At 40.8% G+C, this 23,298-nt stretch overlaps 3 protein-coding genes across 6 annotated transcripts in view; all 3 read left to right on the forward strand.

The window, feature by feature from the left end:
• Positions 1–9,431, forward strand: part of LOC103459388 (ankyrin repeat- and BTB/POZ domain-containing protein 3-A) — a 210,757-nt gene extending 201,326 nt beyond the window's left edge. For all 3 annotated transcript variants that reach the window (XM_081603977.1, XM_081603978.1, XM_008400897.3), the window contains 7 exons: positions 803–981; positions 1,201–1,306; positions 2,505–2,607; positions 2,699–2,780; positions 3,596–3,664; positions 3,749–3,862; positions 4,388–9,431. In XM_081603977.1, the coding sequence (XP_081460103.1) occupies positions 803–981; positions 1,201–1,306; positions 2,505–2,607; positions 2,699–2,780; positions 3,596–3,664; positions 3,749–3,862; positions 4,388–4,645 (911 nt within the window). In that variant the 3' untranslated portion in view covers positions 4,646–9,431. The remainder of the gene's footprint in view (positions 1–802; positions 982–1,200; positions 1,307–2,504; positions 2,608–2,698; positions 2,781–3,595; positions 3,665–3,748; positions 3,863–4,387) is intronic.
• A 440-nt stretch (positions 9,432–9,871) lies between these two features.
• On the forward strand, positions 9,872–15,635 carry LOC103459404 (uncharacterized). 2 transcript variants are annotated; one of them, XM_017302663.2, is made up of 7 exons: positions 9,872–10,033; positions 11,172–11,380; positions 11,464–11,565; positions 11,639–11,734; positions 11,828–11,938; positions 12,678–12,801; positions 12,952–15,635. In XM_017302663.2, the coding sequence occupies exons 1-7, from the start codon at positions 10,006–10,008 to the stop codon at positions 15,549–15,551; spliced, it is 3,270 nt and encodes a 1,089-aa protein (XP_017158152.2). In that variant the 5' UTR covers positions 9,872–10,005; the 3' UTR covers positions 15,552–15,635. The 2 variants fall into 2 exon arrangements, with proteins under 2 accessions (XP_017158152.2, XP_017158153.2); XM_017302664.2 differs by lacking the exon at positions 9,872–10,033 and having other exon boundaries at positions 11,240–11,380; positions 11,652–11,734.
• Positions 15,636–16,482: 847 nt separating this feature from the next.
• Positions 16,483–23,081, forward strand: LOC108165858 (uncharacterized). The gene is made up of 7 exons (XM_017302659.2): positions 16,483–16,906; positions 17,902–18,104; positions 18,200–18,301; positions 18,380–18,475; positions 18,549–18,659; positions 19,330–19,453; positions 20,321–23,081. The coding sequence occupies exons 1-7, from the start codon at positions 16,879–16,881 to the stop codon at positions 22,918–22,920; spliced, it is 3,264 nt and encodes a 1,087-aa protein (XP_017158148.2). The 5' UTR covers positions 16,483–16,878; the 3' UTR covers positions 22,921–23,081.
• Positions 23,082–23,298: the final 217 nt, after the last annotated feature.

Genomic DNA, 23,298 nt, shown 5'->3' on the forward strand with positions numbered 1-23,298 from the left:
GTGAATCAGCCGGGAAACCAGAACTTTGGCTTTGATACTAACAGGATGAATATTAGTAGAGGGAAAAGGAAAGTGTAAACAAATTACCTCAGGCGTGTGCGGAGGTCTGTCATGATAACAGGTTTTATCTAGACGATAAATTGTCCACAGAAATTCTTACAATAAACGATAATATCGTTGTTTGAGACCGTTTTCCAGAACACATTCTCAAAGATGAATAAACTTTAAATTCTAATGAATGTTTAACACCACAACTGGAAGACATTTTAAATATCCCAGCTAAGTCATTTCTCCACCATTAATACATTCAACAGAGTGTACACGAGCTTGATTGACAGCGCTAAGATCCTCCTCGCGGCTCTGATTGGTTGCTTCTGACCGGGAGCGGTGCATTTCTTCAGACTGCAATAGCAGCACTCATGTTAAACTGGCATCACACAGAGACTAACAGATATGTAAAAAACATATTTTTGTAAAATAACCTGCAGCTTTAAGCTTTTTAAACCCATCTTCATCGTTATGAAGGCAGAGAATAAGCAGCTAATTTTCCGCCTTGCTGTGTTTTATGCTCACTTCATTTCCATCAATCACATTAGAGCTGTTATTAACAAGCACTTTTAATTAAACTCAGATGCTCCATTTGTTTTACCTCTCATTTCCCACTAATCCAACACTCATGGCATCCAGTGGAGAAACATGATCCGTCTGTCTCCTGTGACTCTACCCTTGTTTTTCTCCATTTCTCTGTATTCACTCTCTGTGGTTTATTTTGTGTGTGTGTGTGTGTGTGTGTTTTTCCCAGGCATTCCTTGGACGCTGCACACCTGGCTCGAGTCCCTGCGCACCTGCTTCATGCAGAACCGCCGGCCGCTGATCCAGGGTCTGCTCAAAGACTTCAGCTGCATCCAGGAGGACGAGTACACGGAGGAGCTGATCACACACGGCCTGCCGCTCATGTTCCAGATCCTGCGAACCAGCAAGGTCGCCAGGGGCTTCCCTTCACAGCAGCAAACCGCTTGTTCAGACTACAGACAAAAGACGGGCTGGCTTGTTGGGAATACAAACTGAATCTATTAGCTTCCTCATTTGCATGATGTTTTTTCAGGATTAGCAGGGGTGAAACAAAGGGTTTAAAGCTGCAGCATGTGGAAAGTTCTTGTCCCTAACGGTGCTGCTGCTGCTGCTGCTGTGTGTCTGCAGAATGAAGTGATTAGCCAGCAGCTGTCGGTCATTTTCACGCAGTGCTACGGACCTTTCCCCATCCCCAAACTGACAGAGATCAAGAAGAAACAGACCTCACGCCTGGGTAAGCTTTCACTTTGTGAAAACAGAATCATTTTTACTTATTTCCATGAGTTTCTGGCTCTTTTGTGTCTTAAATCCTTCTTATATCGTTGTGGACGATTGTCGCAAATCAGCATTGATCCTCTTTCCTTTTATCCCATATACCAACATCAGCTTGTTGATCATCCTATTAGAAATGTTTTACCTCCATCTAGTGGTCAGAGTGTGAACAGCTGAATCATGGCTGCAGCTGATATAGCAAATTATTTGTATTTTTGAGTTTGATGCACTTTAACGACATTAGTAAATAACAGAGAGCAAATTATTAATATCAGTAGTAATTAGTAATTTATAAATAGGTAGAATTGTAGAAATTGGAAATGATGAGCAACTTTGCAAAATTTTTCATCATTTATATTTATAACTTAAATTTAAATTTAGCATTTAAATTATATGTTAAATAATAAAAAATTATGATACAAATAACTGTATATACATATTTATCTTATTACAAAACAGGGAATAATTGCAACTATGGAAATTTTGGGCAGCAAAGTGCAGCAAATAGTTGCTAATTATCATTATTAGCCGCAAATAGTATTAGTCAAATAAACAACCCCTAATTAAATAAACATTATAATATTAAGCTTTTATTTTGTTGGTTTCAGATCATGAAATGAGTAATGTTGAGATTTCTCTCTTTTTGTGATTATGAAGTAGATTAAAATAGCCTAATTAATTAAATGTAAATGTTTTAATACTTTACGGATTTATTCAGGTATCATTTAATTCAATTCCTAAAAACACCATGTAGGTTTTTAAATGGTAAATTTATCATTTTTAGGTTTTTACTCATCTTGAAACTAAACAAATGATACATCTTTTTTTTTTTAAGTCATTCATTTTATGCTTCTGTTTATTACTTTAATTCAGTTCACCCTTGCTGGGAATAATAACTTTTTACCTTGAAGTTAAGCAGGAAACTTGCACAGTGTTACAGCGCCACCTGCTGTTTACATCAGAAATGAAGCATGGAAGGAGCCAAACGTTAATGAGGGTTTTAGAGACTCATTGGAACAACAACTTGGAAAACAAATTAAATAGTAATTGTTTAATTCTGAGTGGAACCTCAATGTAAAGCCAACATCAGCTTTTTTCTTCTGCTGTTTGCTGCTCTTTATAATTAGTTTTCTTGAATAAAAGCATTTTGTTTTTCCCAGACCCGCACTTCCTGAACAACAAGGAGATGTCCGACGTCACCTTCCTGGTGGAGGGGAAACCGTTTTATGCACACAAGGTGTTGCTGTTTACAGCATCAACCAGGTACTGGGAGGCTGCGGCTTTAATGCAGACATGCTTGATTTTAGTCAATAAGGTGGAAAAACTGACATGTTTTGTTTTGTGTTTCGACCAGGTTCAAGTCTCTGCTCCAGAACAGACCAGCAGCAGAAAACACATGCATTGAGATCAGCCATGTCAAATACAACATTTTCCATGTAAGAAGTTGATTTTCTATTTATTTTTAGCAGGTTATATATATATGTGTAAGACTGGAAGTTTCCCCAGAAAACCTGCTGAGCCCGGCGGTTGGGTGTTAGGCCAGTCATTCATCCAGCGGTTCGTCGTGTTTTTAAGTTAAAAAATGTTTAAAGTTGACAGGAATTTTGAAAATATCACTTGATAATTATGTCATTAAAAGATTGGAAGATTAATGCCTGAATACCAACCATAAAGTCTTAAAAATGTAAACATTTTAAAAAGACTTAAATAAAAAAAGCTATGCTTAGCCTGGTGGGGCACAAGTAAAGCCTGGTGGCCCGCCAGGCTTATAAAACACTGAGGGAAATCCTGCAGTAAAACTGTATCCGAGATCTTTTCATTTACTTTTTCCATGTGATTTTTTTCACATATTTTGACATGTAGCCAATATAATCAACACAATAAGCGCCTCTTGGACACATATCTATGTATTTTTAAATATATACAGGAGATAATCCATCACAGAGACTCTAACATCCTGATCTGGTCATTCTTGTCCTTAATTAATCTCTTTCCTGTAGAGAAAAGTCCACAAATATCCTGAGGGATCTCCAGATGTTTTCAAATAACTCTGTTTTCCTGATCCAGTGATTGATACTTGGTCCTGTTGTTTTGTTCCAGTAAAGTACAATCACTCTTTTAGCTTGTAGTAGACACATGAGGCCAACAGCTCCTCAGATTTGATTAAAAAAAAGTATTTTTGGGACATCAAAAGCCCGTATCTGGAGCCTTTTATTTATCTTTAAATGCGTCGGCGTGTTTTGTCTTGCAGCTGGTCATGCAGTATCTGTACTGCGGAGGCACAGAGTCTCTGCACATCCGCAACACAGAAGTGATGGAGGTAATGCAGAGGGTCTGCATGGCGGCGCCATTACTTTGAGTTTGGTTTTTTTTTATTTAATCCTGCATGTACCATTCCCTGCAGCTCCTGTCTGCTGCCAAGTTCTTCCAACTAGAGGCCCTTCAGAGACACTGTGAGATCATCTGCTCCAAGAACATCACCACTGAAACCTGCGTGGACCTTTACAAACACGCCAAGGTGGGAATACGCCTCAGACTGTGAATGCACCTGCTCATCTCATCCAACATTTATTAATGCCTCAAGTGACAGCTGATTGCTGAGAGGCTCGAACTCGCCGTTGTCTTTACAAAAGGAAAAAAAAAAAAAAAAGAAAGAATGAATGAAAAAAGTAAAAAAGTGAAAGCAAGCTGGTGGATTCTGGTCCAAAAAGAGGAAAAATGTGATCAGTGTCTGTAATAAAATGTATGTAATTAAAGTTACAAACCAGTAAACTAATTAAATTACTATTCAGTTTTAGCAGTTTTGTGGTCAAGATGAAGACGTTTAAAGACATTATAAGTCATAACAAACTTTTTGATTTTAAGGTTTTTTTGAGATATGATTGTTTTCTATGTATTCACTTTATAAAGCAGATCACGTTTAGAATGACTTAACGTTTTGCAAAAACAAATCGGATAACTTAAAGTAAAAACTAAAAAGAAAAAACTGATATTTCCCGATTTTTCGTTGCTGCGTTTTTCCACCTTTCTTCTCTCTCTGCAGTTTCTCGGTGCGTTGGAGCTAACTGCGTTCATCGAGGGCTACTTCCTGAAGAACATGGTGCTGCTGATCGAACTGGACGCCTTCAAGCAGCTCCTGTACGATCCGTCCGCCGCCGCCGCTGCTGCTGCCGCCGCCGCCGCCGAGAGCCCCTTGTCCAGCCCCGGCCTCTGCTCCGACATCCTCCACGACCTGGAGAAGACGCTGGCCACTCGCATCCACTCCATCCACCTCTCCACCTCCAAGGGCTCGGTGGTGTGACCGCCGCCCGCCGCGCTCCCATCCAGCCGCAGCATCGATGTAACGCCCGTTTTAGCAAACACTGTCCCGCCCACGTCAAACTGCTGTCGGACGATCTACCGCCAGGATTTCCCTTTAATTCTGCTGCTTGTTGAACGTTGATGTTGACGTTTGTGACTAAACTCTGTTTCTTTGCCTTGAGCTCCTGTCCTGACGGCTGTTCACTTCACTGCAGATAAAAACAAACCCGACTCGGTCAAGACGCCTTGTTCACAATAATCCGACTGTGTTTCATACAGAACATATGCATGAAATACATATTTTACACTTTTTTCACTCAGAAACTAAAGTAGAAGTTTTATTCATTCAACACAAACGATACATTTTCTGGAAGTGGACGCCATGGCAGCAGCAAATGAAATCCCTGCTATACGGCCCGTAGCAATGTGAGGACTTTTAAAGTGGACTTGCTTACATTTCAGTCTGTCGGTGTGTTCTCGCTGGACACGTTTCACTGTGTTTTATCTGCCATGTTGCAGAAGCCAAACTGATCACAGGAACTTCCGCCGTGGCCGCCGCCGCCGCCGCCGAGGCGGTTCAAATAAACCCGAAATCTATGCTGACTTGATTCCGAAAACACGGGAAATAATTCGTCTTTTTTGCATGACTCCTCCTTTACTGAGCTGCCATTATGTTGCTTTTTTTTATGCACATCTTACTTCATGGACCACTTTTCTGAGCGGGAAGTAAAAGAAATTGCTGCTTATTAACTTTTTATTCGCCACAAGACAGAGCGGGATTCTGGAGACGGACCACGTTTTTTTGAAAGCAGACTGTAAATATCTTCTGGAAGTCATCGTTTTTGTAAGCTGGTGTAAGATCCCCACACTTACCGGCCTCACTAAACGTGCTCCCCGCTGTGCGTCCGGATTATGCAAACTTGCATGTTTTAATCCACCTGTATGACTTGTGTGTTATGCAACATGGCACTGCGGGACACCGGTTGCTCCAGTTTTAGGGTTTCCCCTCAAATTATTTTTGCTCTGAAGCATCCCAGATTATCAGGATGAATTACAAGATTCATGCTAGTCTGCAGCATTTAAATCTACCATCTGTATTAAATTATTTTAGCTGTTTAGTATTGAATTGAAATTGCACACAAAATTATATTTTACTGTCAGTGTTTGGTGGTAAAAGGGAGGAAGAGGTGGAGAAAATATAAAGATCAACTTTTTTTAAAAAGTCTAGATATCCAAAAATTAAACTAAAAATAATGAAACTATGAGTAAGAAACCAAAGACGAATCTCAAATATGATAAATAATGTCCAGCACATCGCTAAGAAAATGTTAGCATTTTGATGTCTAATCAAATTTATGTTGATTTCTGGAAAACAAAGTGATACAGTTGCGCTTACAAAACAAAAATGAACATCGTCTGCATAACTAAATGAAAGATATCAAGAGAAATTTCAGACTCGGCTCGTAAAAGAATATTTTTCCTGGTCTTGCAAACTTAAATCTTCATGTTTCTCTTTGAGAGCATCAATAAAGTTAAACTTGAAGTTTCTTCCTTACACTTTCATATCAAAAGTAACTCAAACCTGCTGTGGGTTTTGTGGTGACATTTTAGGGTTTTTGGAGACTTTAGCGTCTTTCTGTCTGCTCTCAGGGTGAACATGCTTTGTCGGCCAACATGGACATGTCAGCAGTTTTATTTTAAAATCTGATTACAAATTATTCTGAGATGTCTTATTTTTTTATAGATCTTTTGTCTCATTTAAACAGTAACCAAACTAAAGATGTTTGAGATTTAAAAGTAAAAACCTTCTAAAGAAAAACTTGACAGTCTATTCTTTTATTGTTTATTTAAATTATTTTAAAAAAAAATTGCATATATATATATATATATATATATATTAAATACCTTCAAGTCTAAATTTTTCTGAAAAATATTGAATCTTGTTGGAGGGAATCATATTTTCACATGAATGTATAATGACAGAAATACTTAAATATTAAAGTTCCTCGCAGATCATGCCAAATATTTTGCAAAACTTATTTTTTTTAAAACGATCTGTTTGTGTTGCATCTGAATGGTCTGGATGTCATAAAACGATTAAAAAGCACCCAGTTTCTGCATTCCCTCTCAGTATTTCAGTACTAAAAGCTGCAACAGTTAGGTAAATTTTATGTTTTCTTCCTACCTATGTGTTTTGATTTCATAAAATTAAAATACAAGCTGGAAAAAGTTCTGAGAGGAAACGGTGAAATGCGTTGAAGAAAACAATGGATTTTAATCAAGTTCATATCTATGATCGCCCCCTGCTGGTGTAGCATAGGTTTTACAACATGTTGATCGTCCATCGTAAGGGAAAAAATTTGTAGAAAATAAAGAAACCGTCCAGGAAATTAATAATTAGTTGTTTAAAAAAATTAAGTCTACTAAATACAAAGTGTGAATTTAACAAAAGTAATTTAAAAAAACATCTCTTGGTAATTTTTGCATTGAATATAAGAATACCTTGTTCACAGTGCTGAATTTTCCACACAACTGTCTCATGCAGTGTTGACCCTTAACAATTACGTCACTCTATCATTCCAGGCGCCATGTTGGACGTCGGAAGTGAGGGATGGGAGTATTTAACGGAACGATTGCAATTGTTTTCCAAAGTTGTTTTTTCCAGTTTATTCGTGGCTTCTGCTTGTTCGAGTCGAGTTAATTTGTCTGTGTAGGTAACTCAGCCCGTTTTATTGACGACGGTATTTACAAAAATTGGAAACGGCTAGTTTCGAACCCGACCCATTTCTCCTCCCTGGTGACGTGTTGATCAAATTACCGACTTTGCCTGAATTCACACCACATGATTTATATCACTACGTCATAAACAGCGCTTTTCCTTACACCGTAGCAATATTACAAACATACAAAAGAGAAGATGCTAACCAGTTTTTTGTTTTTTTTTATACATGCTAGGCTACATGACGGTGCGGCATTGTTTCCATGGTTACCAATGGCTAGACGCGTACCTTCTCCATAATGCGATAATTTATATCTTTCTAATTATACATGCTTGTAAAGTGTATGAACGTTAATCTTCTTACGTTGTAAAAAAAATAAAAAATGTTTGCTGCAAATCCGCGATCAGCTGCTATCCATCGCCGCCATATAATAAGTTATAAAATAAAATAAGTTTGGTTTCTATACGACCGCGCAGCACTCTGACCATTTTAAAAGTGAAATAAAAAGCGATATTAGACTTCCGGGTGTCTGTTTTGTGACAGCCTTTACAGGAACGTATTGGTTGTTTTGATGTCCGTCATGGCGGAGCGGAGCGTGACGTCACGCGAAAAGGTGTCCGTATTTTTTTCATATTTTCAAAAAAGTAAATACCAAGTAATTCTCTTAATGCCACCAGAGGTCCCTAATATTTAGCAACAGATTTTCTGTTCAAATACTGACAATTCATTAAGAAGTTATGCATTCAGTTGTATTTTAATATACGGCTGAAATCTATTTAATGAATGTAACACGAAGCGGTTGGAGATTAAGAAATTGTGCAATTTTTTCCAGCAACAGACCAAATGCAAGTCAAATCAGTTTTCATTTTTATATGTAATGTTTTTTTTCACTATCAATCACTATTTATATTCTTATGAAATATAATTACTGTAGCACACTCAAAATTACATCCATATTTTAGCCTAAATTTTGAGAGAATCTTAACATAATATATGAACTTCTATAAATATTGACAGATTATAGATGCTATACTACAGTTTTATTTTCTTATCTACATGCATAGCAGTATATATTTTATTTTACATTCAGCAGTTTTGAAAAGATTATATTTAATAATGCTTTAAGACATTTAGTAGAAGCAATATTTACATCAGATTGTGTTCCCATGAGGTTGGCTATGGTGTAAATGTGAGCTAAACGAGTGACTGAAATTTGCTTAAATATATATATTTTTGGTCAAATATCTGTGGCAGCCCATGGTGTGTTTTTGTTTATTTTACCCTGAATGCTTTAAAGAGTTTACTGTATGTTAATAACTTAAATGAATCATCACATATTCACATATTTTAGTGGAAACGCTTTATTTGAAAGTGATATATAACCTGATGCAAACCAAGGTTCATGATGATGTCAAAGCACTTTTTTTGTGCCAGTGTTACTGTAGCCTCACACAATCAGAGTATTCTACCAGTGAGCTTGAGTTAAAGTCTTATTGTGACCCAACAGCAACTAAAGTATGAAAATAAAGTCGGAAGATTTTATGCTTATCTGTTTCTGTTAGTCTTAATGTTATGCCAGTAGCAAAAAAGAAAAAAAAACAGCTTAGCTTGTCCCATTTCTGGCATTTCTGGCCCAAAATGGGTCAAAGCTGTAGAGTAAATGTCAGTTTGCATGGCTCTTCTTGTTTAATGTTGTTGGGAATGTGTTCTGTACAGCAGCTTTGTCTCAACACCCTCCTTTGTGTTTGTCTGAGCATTTATTATCCTCCGTATTTGTTACTGGTAATATACCTAATTTTCCCTAGACACAGTGATAACTTGCATGGGTTAGTTTAAATCCACATGGGGATGAAACTTTTGCTACTTCTGTTCCTTTGAAGGGAAAATGTACATTGTACAAATTATATATATATACATATATATATAAAATATAAATTATACATGGTGTAAGAAGCAGAGATGTGCTGGAGTTTAACAACAAAGAGAAATGTTACACTCATGCTACGGTTTCTGTCGTTCCATGACATGATATTGTGGACAGCTAATAAAGACCTCAGCTTAAAAACATCTAAAGTCTTAATTGTCTTTTTTTCCTTGTTTTTGTGAGAGGAATGTGTGTTTGAGGGCTAAGCTAAGCAAAAGTATATGGAAAAACTTGCTAAATTATTTTTCTGACATTAAAAATGCGTGCAAAACGTGTTGATTTCAAAGAAATTCAATTCAAATCTGTCAAAATTTAGTTTAGTAGTGTTTTTCTGAGGCACTATTGACATCAAAATGCCTAATTATATACGCATATATATTTAAAAGTATAAGTAATTTTCCTCATTCCATGAAATGATCTCTCGATAGCGACGTTAAACTTGGTATCACCAATATATTGTGTTTCCTCCACAGTGCGGTAATTAAATCCTCTTATAAATTAACGTTAAAACCGATGTGTGTTGTTGTGCTGCTGTAAGCGAACTGTTGGACGGCAGAATGCAAGCATTGACCTATATTCTGCTACAGCGCATGCGCCGTACGTATAAACCGCCGCGCCGCCCTTCCTCTCCGTTTGCTCTGCAGGTCTGTATGTACGTCGACCTGAAACAGTGTCGAGGTAAACTGTTTATTCAGATTGCTAACTTTACAAAACAACATGGAAAGCCCGGATCACATAGAAAACGGTAAGCCACCTAGAATGTCAGCACTCGTTGTTCTTAACGAGTTATTAGTTGATGTTTTGGAGCGTGTGCGCCCCATTTTCAATATGGCGTAGCTCGATTCGGGATGTTGACGGCGTTTCGGTGCCGTGTTGCTCCACCAGGAAGCTGCTGTGTGCTCAACTTAGACTTAAAGTTTATGTTAGAAGTTAGCTAACTTCTAAGCATCGTCATGTTTTAATTAATTGGAAATTACTAAAATTTAACTTACGGCGTACTAATCATAAGGCGTACTAAATACTTCTAGAGGGTTTAACTTCGACTATTACCTTTTTGCCGTCTGAAAGCTTAACTACTTTCTGGAAAGCTACATTTGAGCTATCTTATAAAAGATAGTTATCCCTTGTAAATGCCATTTTAGTCTCTACTGAACTTTTACCGCTGTTGTTATTGCTCAGTTAGGTAGATCATCCTGCTCCGACTTTACGTGACTTTTGAACGCATCATGGAGCAACACGATTTCCTGACTTGTTGCTAAGCTATATGGAGCTCAAGAAATGCCACAAATCATTAAAAATATCATTAAATGATTGCTTAATTGTGTTCATAAGGAACTCAGAACCTCAAAAATAAATGTTTTCTCAACATAATTATATGGAACACAGTTAGGGCCACTAATTGAGACCATTTAGACTTTTTTTTTCTCGTGCTGTCGAAAGATGTGCTGATATTTCTAATATAGAAGGAGATTATTCTTATGCATTTAATGACAACAAAAAGAAGTTAATAAACTGCAATTGTGACTCAAAAGATGGGACCTAATGTCTGATTTGTAAGTCTACGCAAATTGATTACATGTTAGCAAATTTCAGACTCCAACACATTGTCGAAGAAACGAAAGTTGAAAATTCTTCCTGTAACATTCACAAATAAGGAAAAATGTATTTTTAAAAGATATTTTACATGCATCTCTTCATAATATATGCATTTATTGTTGTTTTTTATGAGCATATAAGCATAACTCATATTAAATTGTAACCTTTTCCACTTTTAGTGTAACACATTCTTTAAAATTCAGCTCAAAACTGAAGGCCGGATTTTTGAAAACATTGTTTTTCAGTGTCAAAATGCAAAAACAACAAGTTTAAATCTTTATTTCTAGATCCACCTCTCCAGCTCCAGCTCCCGTCTCTTCGCCTCTTCATTCCTCCCCTCCGTTTGGTCTCTGGAGCCATGTGGCACACAGTGCAGAGCAGGAACGTTCAGGATTATGGGATGGTGGAAGAGTTCATCAGCAGAGTCACAAATGTTGTGCCAGAACTTTTGAACTCGGAGCAGAAAGTCCAGCTCCTTCTTGGACTCAGAGCACGAGTAAACAGAGACACTTATCAATCGTACAAAAATGCTGATGTGTGACCTGCGTAAAGTGTTTGAGATGACGTCTTTTCTTGCAGCTCGTTCTTGAACTGTGTCGTTCGGAGAAGTCCACAGACACAGAATCTGTCGAGATGCATCTGGATCAGATCAGAACCCTCATGTCCTCATGGGCAGCGCAGGTTGGTTCCTTACATGATGTCTTCTGGATCATTCACTCCATTATTTAACTGAAGCTGTGCGTCTTATTTCCAGCCTTGCTTTGCAGATGTAAGTTTTCCCGAGACAAACTTTGTGGATCAGGTGGAGCTGATGTTGAAGCACCCGGAGGAGAGGAAGAAGTTCTTCCAGGTTTGTCCAGAACGGCGTGGTATAGGACCAGAAGTTGATGTTTGGTTGGCAATAAGATGCATTTATAGGTGAACTGTGGTCATTGTCCTGCAGGATGTTTTCCCCACAGATTTTGGACCTGATTTTGACAACGCTCTGCAGATGCTGATGCTGGACTTTGTGTCCAGACTGGAGAAGCTTCTTCCAGTTCCTGATATTCAGCAGGTAGAAGAGCTGGAGCTTCATCATCCGTCACCTCCGTTTTTCTTAACATGTGTAATGTGTATTCCACAGAAGCTTGAAATTTCACATTTAATCTCAGGATTCTGACTTCAAAATTTAGACTTTATTGTCAAAATTTAGACCTTAATATCAGATATTTTTTTAAAACAAAATTCACCTTAATTTCAAAATTCAGACTTTAATCTATTTCTGATTTTTTTTTTTTCAAAATTCTTGATTTTTTTTATTCTCACAAGACCTAAGTTTTAAAATTCTGCCTTTAATCTCAAAATTCTCAATTTAATCTCAGAATTCAAATGTTTTTCTCATAATTCTGACTTTAACCTCAAAATTCAGATCTGAATTTTAAAATTCTGATTTAAATTTAAAAATTCTCAATTTAATCCCAGAATTCCACATTTATTCAGATAATTCTGTCGTTTTTCCATAGTTATTGAATTTGTTCAAAATTCACCTCTATTTCAAAATTCTGACTTTATTCTCATATTTCTGCTTTATCTTTTTCAAAATTCTTAGATTTTTTTTTTTTTAATTCTCACTATTTAGGCCTAAATTTTAACATTCTGGCTTTAATCTCAAAATTCTCAATTTAACTTCAGAATTCCAAATTTATTCTCATAATTCTGACTTTTTTCCTCAAAATGCTTGACTTTAATCTCAAAATTCAGACCTTACTTTCAAAATTCTGACTTTTTTCCCCCTCAAAATTCAAACTTTCTAGACTGCATCCATGCTGAGTGCAGTGCCTTCTGCCTTGGAGGAGTCCGCTCACTCTGTCCCCGACCCACAGCACCTGGCAGCTGCTCTGCGGTACCACGCAACGCTCGGATGTCTTGATTTTTCCGGTGAGTCTCTTCAGTATCTGTGTAGTACTTGCAAATGGACAATGAGCTTCTGGTGAAGTTCTGGCTGGATGTATAATTCGAAGAAAACTCAACAAATTCAAGCCAATTCTTGTTTGTAGAAATGGCTGAACAGTTTTTATTTCCACACAGATGAAACTAAGACCATTCCATCCTCCACTGGGACCTCCATCCTGTCATCCTTGTCTCTTCCTCAACTGGACCAACTTGTGGTCTGTTCCGACCCGATACAGACGCAGCCTTTGCCGGCACTGTTGCCTGATACCTTGGCCGTCAAAGTGGAGGAAGAAACTGTGACCCTGGTTGACGATGTTGGGCCTTCCAGTCCAGTTCAGCCGGATGGTCCTGGAGAATCAAATATGGAGGAATCTGTGCAGGAAGCACCACACCAGGATTCAGGTGACGGCGTAGAGCCTCCGCGGCAAACGAGGTGGCTCCGACTCAGAAGAAGAGTTTTTAAAGAAAAGAAAGATCCAGTGAAACCTAAAAGAGTCCGAAGGAAATACCACGACAGCAAAACGTGCCCTGTGTGTAACAAGACGTTCCCGCGTGCTGCCGGCATGAGGCGGCACCTGGAGATTCACAAAACAAAGCGCGACTACAATCATAATTGTGCCAAGTGCGACAAACGATTCAGGGACCAGTACGACCTGAAGCGACACACCATGCGAGTCCACGAAAAGGGAGAGACGAGTGACGGCACTAATACGAGAGCCAGGAAGTCCAAAGAGTCCGCCACAAATCAAACCTGTCCTCACTGCAGGAAATATTTCGCCTGGCAGAGTGATCTGAAGCGGCACATAGAGACTCATTCAGGGGAGCGCCCACATCAGTGTTCTTTGTGTGGAAAGAAGTTTAAAAACCCTTACGCCTTGAAGTCACATGAGAAGAGCTGCAAAACAAAAGTGGAGAAAATGGCCAAGAAAAAGGAAAAGGAATCCTTAAATCCAGAAACAACTGCAGATGTATCAGCAGAACCTCCAAACAATCCACCTTTAAATACAGAGCTGACTCCATCTATGCTGCTGTTGACTGAAGTATCAGTTAAACATAAAGTTTGTCCCATCTGCAGCATGACCATTAAGAACAACCGAGACATTAAGAAGCATTTGCGATCTCACTCTGAAGAGCGACCATATGTCTGCCTCACGTGTGAGAAGGGCTTCAAGTACAAAGATACAATAAAGAAGCACCAAACTCTCAAAGGCCACAAGGGCATCAGGGAGGTGCAGTGCATGAAACTGGAGAGGCTTCTCTCAGAGGCTGATGCTCAGTGTACTGGTGATACTGGTGGACCAGAAGAAATGGATCTGGAGGGATCTGAAGACTCTCCAAAAGAGAGTGTACCTGTTCTGAAGATGTCCAAAGAAGGCCTGAAAGTGTGTCCTGTCTGTTCCAAGACGTTTGATATGATTAAAACTTTGAACAAGCATCTCCAGTCCCACAGGGTCGACCGGCCGTATTACTGCGTCCACTGCAAGAGGCGCTATAAAGACTTGTACGGACTCAAAAGACACCAGATCTATGCAGTCTGCTACAACAAACCCCCACGTTATTCGCTGAAGAAAGCGTCCAATCAAGGTGAAACAGATCTCCAACAGATATTTGTCTGGTGCTCAAACTGCAGCCAACACTTCGAGTCCCTGTCCGCCCTGAAAGAGCACCAGGAAAGCGTTTGCCGAGCGGAACCGACGGTGAAGAAATGCAACGAGTGTGGAAAGGAGTTCAAAAGCATAACGATGCTCAAGGTGCACAAGAAGGTTCACAACCCGTTGTACTGCAAAGACTGCAAGAAGATCCTGGCTGACGAACCCGCCTTCGAGCGGCACAAGCTGTTGCACAGGCCGATGCAGTGCACGATGTGCGATGAGACGTTCATCATCTCAAGACGTCTTAGAGAACACTATGAGAAGCAGCACAACTTCACAGGGCCCTTCCCGTGTACTCAGTGTGATAAAACCTTTGTCCAACTTTCCTATCTCATTATCCACCAGAGGATCCACAGAGGGGAGTTTCCGTTTGTCTGTGACAGTTGTCCTGAGAAGTTCAGGACCTCCTCCTTGTTGACGGTTCATCGGCGGAAACACTCCGGGGAGAAGCCCTTCCTGTGCTGGCAGTGTGGGAAGTCATACCGCGCCGCCTCGGACCTCTCCATGCACATGGGAACCCACTCCGAGGAGAGACCCTGGGTCTGCACTGAGTGCAACATGGCTTACCGCACAAAGGCGCAGCTCAAGAACCACGTGGAGCAAGTCCACCTCTGTATCCGGTTCACATGTGCCACCTGCGGGAAGCAGTTCATGAAGGAGATGTCGCTGAAAAGGCACGAGCTCACTCACACGGGCGAGAGGCCTTTTCCGTGCACAGAGTGCGGCAAATCCTTCCTGACCGGCAACGAGCTCCTGCGGCACAGCAGGTACCACACCGGCGTGCGCCCGTATAAGTGCGAGGTGTGCTGCAAGGCTTTCATCCAGTCGAGCTACTTAAAGATCCACATGCGTCTCCACACAGGAGAGAAGCCGTACGCATGCGAAATCTGCGACAAACGCTTCAGGTTGTCGAGAAACATGCAGAAACACAGACTCACTCATGATGGGAAACAGAAGAGCTTCACATGTGAGATCTGTGGACTCAGTTTTTCCCAAAGGAAACTGCTGAACGAACACTCTGTCACTCACGAACAGAACATCGAGACGGTCTTTGGAAATGAGATTGAGTTGGAGTATCAATAAGCTTTCTGTCTGCTCTACATAAATTGTAACATTTCCTAATTTTTCTGAGACATTCCTATTTCTTCATTAAATTTTTGGTCACAAGCTCTTTCCAGTTAACGTTTTTCATTATTTGTTTTTGTCACCAGTGATTAAACCGTAAGATAAGAATTTCAGTGATGGTGCTAAGTGAAATCTATGTAAAAAGAGTTACTTATATCAATCCACATTACATGCAGATTCATTGCTTTTGTGTAAAAACTATGCAGTTGACATGAATTAATCAAGTTTAAAGAGGCATTTATTTCTCACAAAACAAACTTCAAACCAAAAAATAGATTTTTTTGTTATGTTTTAGAGCAATCAATATGTGGCTAATAAATAAACAAAGGTCAAAAGTGAAACAATTCAATAAGTCACTAAATATGTAGTTGCCCTCAAAATTATTTGTACTTCGACATTAGATTAATGTTGGACTAGTGTATATTGTTCATACATTTGGAAATTCATATATTAAATTACAAAAATAAATTTGTTTTAACCATGTATTCAATACATGACTACATGTGGATATAGTTCCTTTAATTTTCTATTATAGAAAATACATTCCTGTGTTTTTCATTATCCAGTTTACTTGTATGTACATTTCAATAACTAAACTAGGTGTAAATTTTGTGCTATTGGTAAAAAAATAAAAACAGTGTGACCATTTGTTTAAAATTTTAGCTATTAAAAGTGTCAATTATTGCTCGTTACCCATATACTCATATTTTCACTATCATCAAATATATTTCAGTGTTTGCTTAGACATTAGTTTTCAGATTTCAGAAAGTGATTAAAAATGCTGTGATTCAATAAAAATATACTATTTTTGTACATATTTATATTTGATTTTATTTAAACTATCATATATTATTGTTTTTCTGAACAATGAATAGTTCATGTTTTATTTTCTTGGCACTTTTGGCTCTTCATACTAAATTATTGCCCTGCCATTAAATGCCGAATTTACTCTAGGTGGCGGTGGCGAGCAACGTAGACCGTATTAATTATGTGAAGAAGGATATTTGGAAGCAACAGGTTTTAAAATAATTTTATTTTTATTTTTTCCTAACATGTCAGAATAATTAATAGCTTGTGCTAACGTGTGAAAATACATCACGGTTAAAGCAGTAAACGTTATCAAATAAGCATATGTTGACATACTGCGCCTGCGCACTATGAACAGGATATCTAACCGTCTTTTCCTCCCCGCCAGCAGCTGGTTGCACCGCAGGGTCGGGCGGACGTCGACTCACAACGTCCCCGAATTGATATATATTCCTAACTGAGTACTTTTCGGCACAATATGGAGAGCTCAGAACCAACCAATGGCGGTAAGTCAATGAGCGTTTGTGTAGCGTTTGTTTTTACCGAGTTGTTGGTTTTTCTCTCAGTGTGTGTGCGCCCGATTTCAAACATGGCGTACGCCGCTCTGAGATGGCGGTTGGTTTTTGCTACGCTGCACCGCACGCCGGGGAACTGGACTGGGTGAATGAGCGTAAATAAGTGCGGACCAATACCTAACAAAAAAAATCCTCACATTCTTAAAATATGCGCTTCAATCGTGGTTATCGTTAGTTTACGTTATAGCCGCCGACTAACCGCTGACAAGTGTTACCTTCATGGGCTTCAGATAAAACTAGAGTCAGCAACGCTGGCTGCAAGCATCTGATCTGAGATCTGAAGACAGAACAACCACTATATCATCTGCATCGGTTTATGTTCATCACTTACATGTATTTTAAGATTATTCATTAAGTAAACGGCTACAGATGTTGCGTCCATCACACTGTCGGACTCCACCGGTGTTATAGTTCGTTTTTACCACACGTGTTTCTGTCCGTGAACGCACCAAGCGGCAGGCTGGAGCAGAAGTTGAAGTGGGCGTCAGAAATATTAGAGAATAAGCGATTGGCACCAGAAATAAGTAACTTCTTGGAAAGCAAAGTGTTGAAAGCTTTTTTCTTGCATTTCATATTTTTAGCTGTACAATACAGAACACAACAACTATCAAAATCAAATAATAAAACGTTAAATAGTTATTTAAACCGTTTTTAATAAAAATGTTGCATTAAAACGGCCTTCTTTTTAATCGTCAAATGTATCCAGCTATTTAATGCATAACTTAACATTTACAGTAAAATGTATTACTTTGTAATTGTTTCGTTTTTCATTCAATTATTTTGTATTTTAAATTGTCATTAATCCATGAAATGCTGACCAATTTTCTGTTTATTTTTGGGATTAAACTCGACTATTTTAAGATATTTCAATGTAAAAGCTTAAAAAAAAAGGTTGTGGTTTTCTAATTCTGTGAAATGTTGTCCAGATCCGCCTCTCCTGCTGCCGTCTCTTCGCCTCTTCATCCCCCCCCTCCGCTTGGTGTCTGCAGCCATGTGGCACATCGTGCAGAGCGGGAACCTTCACGAATACGGATTAGTGGAGGACTTCATCAGCACCATCACTGATCTTGTGCCAGAACTGTTGAATCCAGACCAGAAAACCCAGCTGCTCCTGGGACTGAGAGCACGGGTGAGCAAAAAACGAGTGCCATCTGATGGAGGAGCATCAGAGAGTGAGTGAAGAACAGTTTGCTCAGCCTTCCACCTTTTCGTCCTTTCCTCCAGGTTGTTCTTGAATTGTGTCGCTCCGAGCAGATCCCCGACACAGAATCCATCCAGATGCACCTGGATCAGATAAAATCCCTCATATCCACCTGGGCCGCACAGGTTAGCCTCTTAAAATAAAACATTTAACCGATCAGAGCCAATCAGATCTCATTAATGTGAACTTTCCTGTGTTTCCAGCCTTGTTTTTCAGATGTTCAGTTCCCAGAGTCAAACTTTGTGGATCAGGTCGGGTTGTTGCTGAAGGATCCTGAAGAGAAGGAGAAGTTCTTCCAGGTCTTTAGTTTTCGCATTAAGCTCTTCTTAACCATGTACTCTTCAGACTAAAATCCAACCTTTCCTTCTCTAGGATGTTTTCCCCACAGATTTCGGGCCCGATTATGACAACGCTCTGCAGATGCTGATGTTGGACTTCCTGTCCCGACTGGAGAAGCTGCTCCCAGTTCCCGACATCCAGCAGGTAGACGAACACTCGCATCGCCTTAAAGGTTTTAATCACACAAGCTGCGTTTCCATTACAAATATTTGAAAATCTTTGTTGATATTTTGCTAATGTTAGAAAAAAGAAAAAATTTCGCAATTGCTGTGTTCCTATTAAATAAGAAATTTAATTAAATTACACATAAGTAAGCTAGTTCATGCAATTAGTCAGTTTTGCCAAATACATCTATTTTGATGAAACTGAAAGAACAAGTAGCCCAAAAGGTTTTATCAAAAAAAATTTTTTTTTTAATTTACGTCTTTCCATATGTTGTTTAGAATTTCAATGTGCGTAATTCTGTGCTTAATAGAAACGTAGCAACAGGTTAACGAGATATCACAGAAAGTTTGGGATTTGGCAGTTTGAAGGATAAATTAGCGTAGTTCTATTGCTGCCCACTGCCAAGTCAGCTGGCTGAGCAAAGTCAGAGTAAGATTTGAGCAAACATGCATCTTTAAATTTGTGATGTGAAACAGAAAACAAGTTTTCCTTGTGCTGAAACAACCAGCTGGCATCTGGATTTAGTTAAATGTTTGTTACAGAGACTCCATGATGATCTGTTTTACTTTAAGGAAACGTTCTCTTGTCTTTCCCATATTTGAGAAAACGTCTGCTTCGTGTTCGCTTTCTTCTCGTTTCTGCGTCGCAGACGGCGTCCATCCTCGGCGGCATCCCGACGGCGCTGGAGGAGTGCGCTCACTCGGTACCGGACCCCCAGCACCTGAAAACTGTCCTGCGCTACCAGACGAGACTCGGACACGTGGATTTTACTGGTGAGTCGTGACTTACAAAAGTATTTACACCCCCGATTCTTACACAACAACAAACCTTAATGCTTTTTTTTACTGGGATTTTATGTGATTTTGGTTGAGTGTCAACTGTTCTGGGTCAATTCCTTCAGAACCCACCCTCTGTTACAGTTACATCTGCAGGCCTCAATTTGATTTAAGTCTGGACTTTGACTAGGCCATTCTAACCAGAGAATCTTAATGTCTACTCCTCTTGAAGAGGGATTTAGATTAAAAAAAACATGGAAAACAGTTGAAACAAACTGCTGGACATAGTCTTACAAACTGAAAATACATCAGAAACTAAATCAAAGCAAAAGCATCCAGAACCTTCTGAAGTTAAATTTTCATAATTTGAGTTTTTTTATTTTTTTATCTTGTTGATAACGATATCGGTCACATTTTTCAGATCGTTTTCATTTCAAAGATGACCCAAGGAATATAAAAAGTCTTCACTGAATTATTTAAATCTTCTCACAATGAAAAAAAAAAACTTTCTTTGTGTAGAAAACAGTATGTGCCCCCTAAACCGAACGACTGATTGTGATACCACAGCTGTATTGGTGAAAACTAGCATTGAGCTTCCCATCTCTGTGGGGAAAATCTGTCCTGCTTGTCTTTGCAGAATTTATTTCATTTAGCCACATAGTGTTGTTTCATTTGAAAAGGCCTGATTTGGGTTGGAATTCAACTCCAAGCTTTGACTAGGCCACTACACAACCTTAGTGTGTGGTAGTAACCGGACATAAGAAAGTTCAAGGAGTTTTTCAGCTGAACTTTGAGCCCGTTTTTGTACAAAAGCATCTTTTTTTTTTATTTCATCACTGAAATAAAATTTTAATTTTGCCACAGATGAAATGCAGAACATCCCATCATCGTTTGGGAACTGCATCCTGTCCTCGCTGTCTCTTCCCCAGCTGGAGAAGATCGTGATCCACCCTGACGAGCTGCAGATCCAGTCGTCTGTCGACCAGATCCAGGGCTGCATGACTGTGCAGGTGGAGGGCGAAACTGTGACGCTGTTGGACTACATTCAGATAGAGCAGCCGACTCTGGTGGAGTCTGACGAACACGAAGACATGGAAGCCAACGTCGTGGAAGCGGCGCTCGACGACTCGGACGATGCGTTGAAGCCCGCCGCTTTTCAGCCGCTGAAGCAAAGCAAGAGGCTGGAGCTGAAGAGGAAAGCTTCTAAGGAAAACAGCGAATCAGAGGCGGCCAAGAGGCTGCGGAAAAAATACTCCAACAACAAAACGTGTCCTGTGTGCAACAAGACGTTCCTGCGAGCCGCAGCCATGAGGCGCCACCAGGAGATCCACAACGAAAACCGCGACCTGAAGTACAAGTGCAGCAGCTGCGATAAGCGGTTCAGGGACCAGTACGACATGAACCGCCACATGATGCGGGTTCACGAGAAGGGAGCGATGAGCAGCAGCCCTAAAGACGAAGAGCTGGGAGATCCCTGCACCTCTGAGACGTCTGAAAATAAAAACTGCTCCTTGTGCGGGAAGTACTTCGCCCGGGAAGTCGACATGGAGCGACACATGAAGTCCCACTCAGAGGACCGTCCGTATAAATGTTCGTTTTGTGACAAGAAGTTCAAGAACCTGTACGTGTTGAAGAGGCATGAGAGGGAGATTTGTAAGAGCAGGGAGCAGAAAGCGAGGAAAGGCACTCCAGATGCGAACGCAGAGGCGCACTCAGCTGTATCGGTGGAAGGGAAAATCTGTCCAATCTGCGGCCGAATCCTCCCCTGCACCGCGGACATCGCGAAGCATTTACGCTCCCACTCCGAGGAGCGACCGTACGTCTGCATAACCTGTGAGAAGGGCTTCAAGTACAAAGACACTCTGAAGAAGCACCAGATCATCCACGGGCACGAGGGCATCCGAGAGGAGCACTGCAAGACCGTGGAGCAGATCCTGGCAGAAGCAGAACCCCAGAACCAGGAGGATCCAGACGGATTAGTCAAGAAAGAAACACAATTAGACCCGCCTGCAGAAACTATGACGGATAACCGGACTGTGGTGGGTTTGAGGAGAAAGAAAGCCCCAAAGGCGTGCCCTGTGTGCAGCAGGGTGTTTGACAGCATCAAAACCCTGAACAGGCACATCCAGTGCCACACAGAGGACCGACCGTTTCACTGCGTCCACTGCAAGAAGAGGTTCAAACACATGCACGGCCTGAAGAGACACCAGATCTACGCCATCTGCCACAAGAAGACTTCCCGTCTGTCGTGGAAGAAGGAGCAGAGAGCCGGACCCAGCCACAGCGAGGCGAGCGGCACCGACTCCGCACAAGGCCAGACGGCCAAGATCCCCGTCTGGTGCTCCAACTGTGGCAAACACTTTGAGTATCCGTCTGCCCTGAAGGAGCACCAGGAGAACGTCTGCAAGGTGGAGATCCGGGAAGTGATGAAGTGCGATGACTGCAATAAGGAGTTCAAGAGCGTCACGATGCTCAAAGTCCACCAGCGGATCCACGACCCGCTCTACTGCAAGGAGTGCGGCAAGATCCTGGGGAATGAGGCCGCCTTCGAACGGCACAAGCTCATGCACCGGCCGATGAAATGCACAATGTGCGAGAAGAGCTTCACCCTTCTGAGACGACTGAGGGAACACTACGAGAAGCAGCACGGCTTCACCGGGCCCTTCCCGTGTCCGCAGTGCGACAAATCCTTCGTCCAGCTGTCCTACCTCGCCATCCACCAGAGGATACATAAGGGAGAGTTCCCATACGCCTGCAACATGTGCCCCGAGAAGTTCCGCTCATCCAACTGCCTGACGGTCCACCAGAGGAAGCACACCGGGGAGAAGCCCTTTCTGTGCTGGCAGTGTGGGAAGTGCTACCGCTCAGCCTCGGAGCTGACGGTCCACATGGGGACGCACTCCGAGGAGAAACCCTGGAGCTGCTCGCAGTGCGACATGGCCTACCGCACCAAGCTGCAGCTCAGCAACCACGTGGAGCAGGTCCACATCGGCGTGCGCTACCCCTGCAAGACCTGCGGCAAGCAGTTCATGAAGGAGACGTCCCTGAAGAGGCACGAGCTCATCCACACCGGGGAGAGACCGCACCAGTGCACCGTCTGCGGGAAGACCTTCCTGACCGCCAACGAGCTCCGGCTCCACAACCGCTACCACACCGGAGAGCGGCCGTACAAGTGCGATGTGTGCAGCAAGGCGTTCATCCAGTCGGGCTACTTGAAGTCTCACATGCGCATCCACACGGGGGAGAAACCGTTTAAATGTGACCTCTGCGACAAAACCTTCCGGCTGTCCTACCACATGAAGAAACACCAGCGGACTCACACTGGGAAAACGCGGAGCTTCGTCTGTGAGGACTGCGGGTTGGTTTTCCTGCAGAAGAAGCTGCTGTGGGAACATTCGCTCACTCACGACGTGAAGCTGGAACAAACGTTCGCAGCGGAAGTCGGTCTAGAATTTAACCCGTGAACTCTGAATTTCTTCATTGGATTTTGTTTACGAGTCATTGTTTTTATTTTCCTTTAAGCATCACAGAGTTAACTTGTAAAACAAAAGGAATGAATAATCAGAAAGGCTGCAGAAAAATGTTGCTTTTCTGAACTTTGAAACATTAAAAACTTGAACCGTCATTGGTGTCTTACTTTTTAGTATCCTTTATCTGTCTTGTCTTTAAAATAAAAATGATCAATTCCAACAATAATTTCAATATTACTCAATTTGTCAACAGAGAAAAGATTACTTCTTGCGGAATACATCTACTTTGTGTACTTTTTATCAAAAAGTATCCTGGAAAAGATTTAATATGTGCAGAAATCGATCTGATCTGGATGTTTTTTACCTGGAGAA

Source organism: Poecilia reticulata, chromosome 23, assembly GCF_904066995.2.
Source record: "Poecilia reticulata chromosome 23, P_reticulata-male-v2, whole genome shotgun sequence".
NCBI lineage: Eukaryota > Metazoa > Chordata > Actinopteri > Cyprinodontiformes > Poeciliidae > Poecilia > Poecilia reticulata.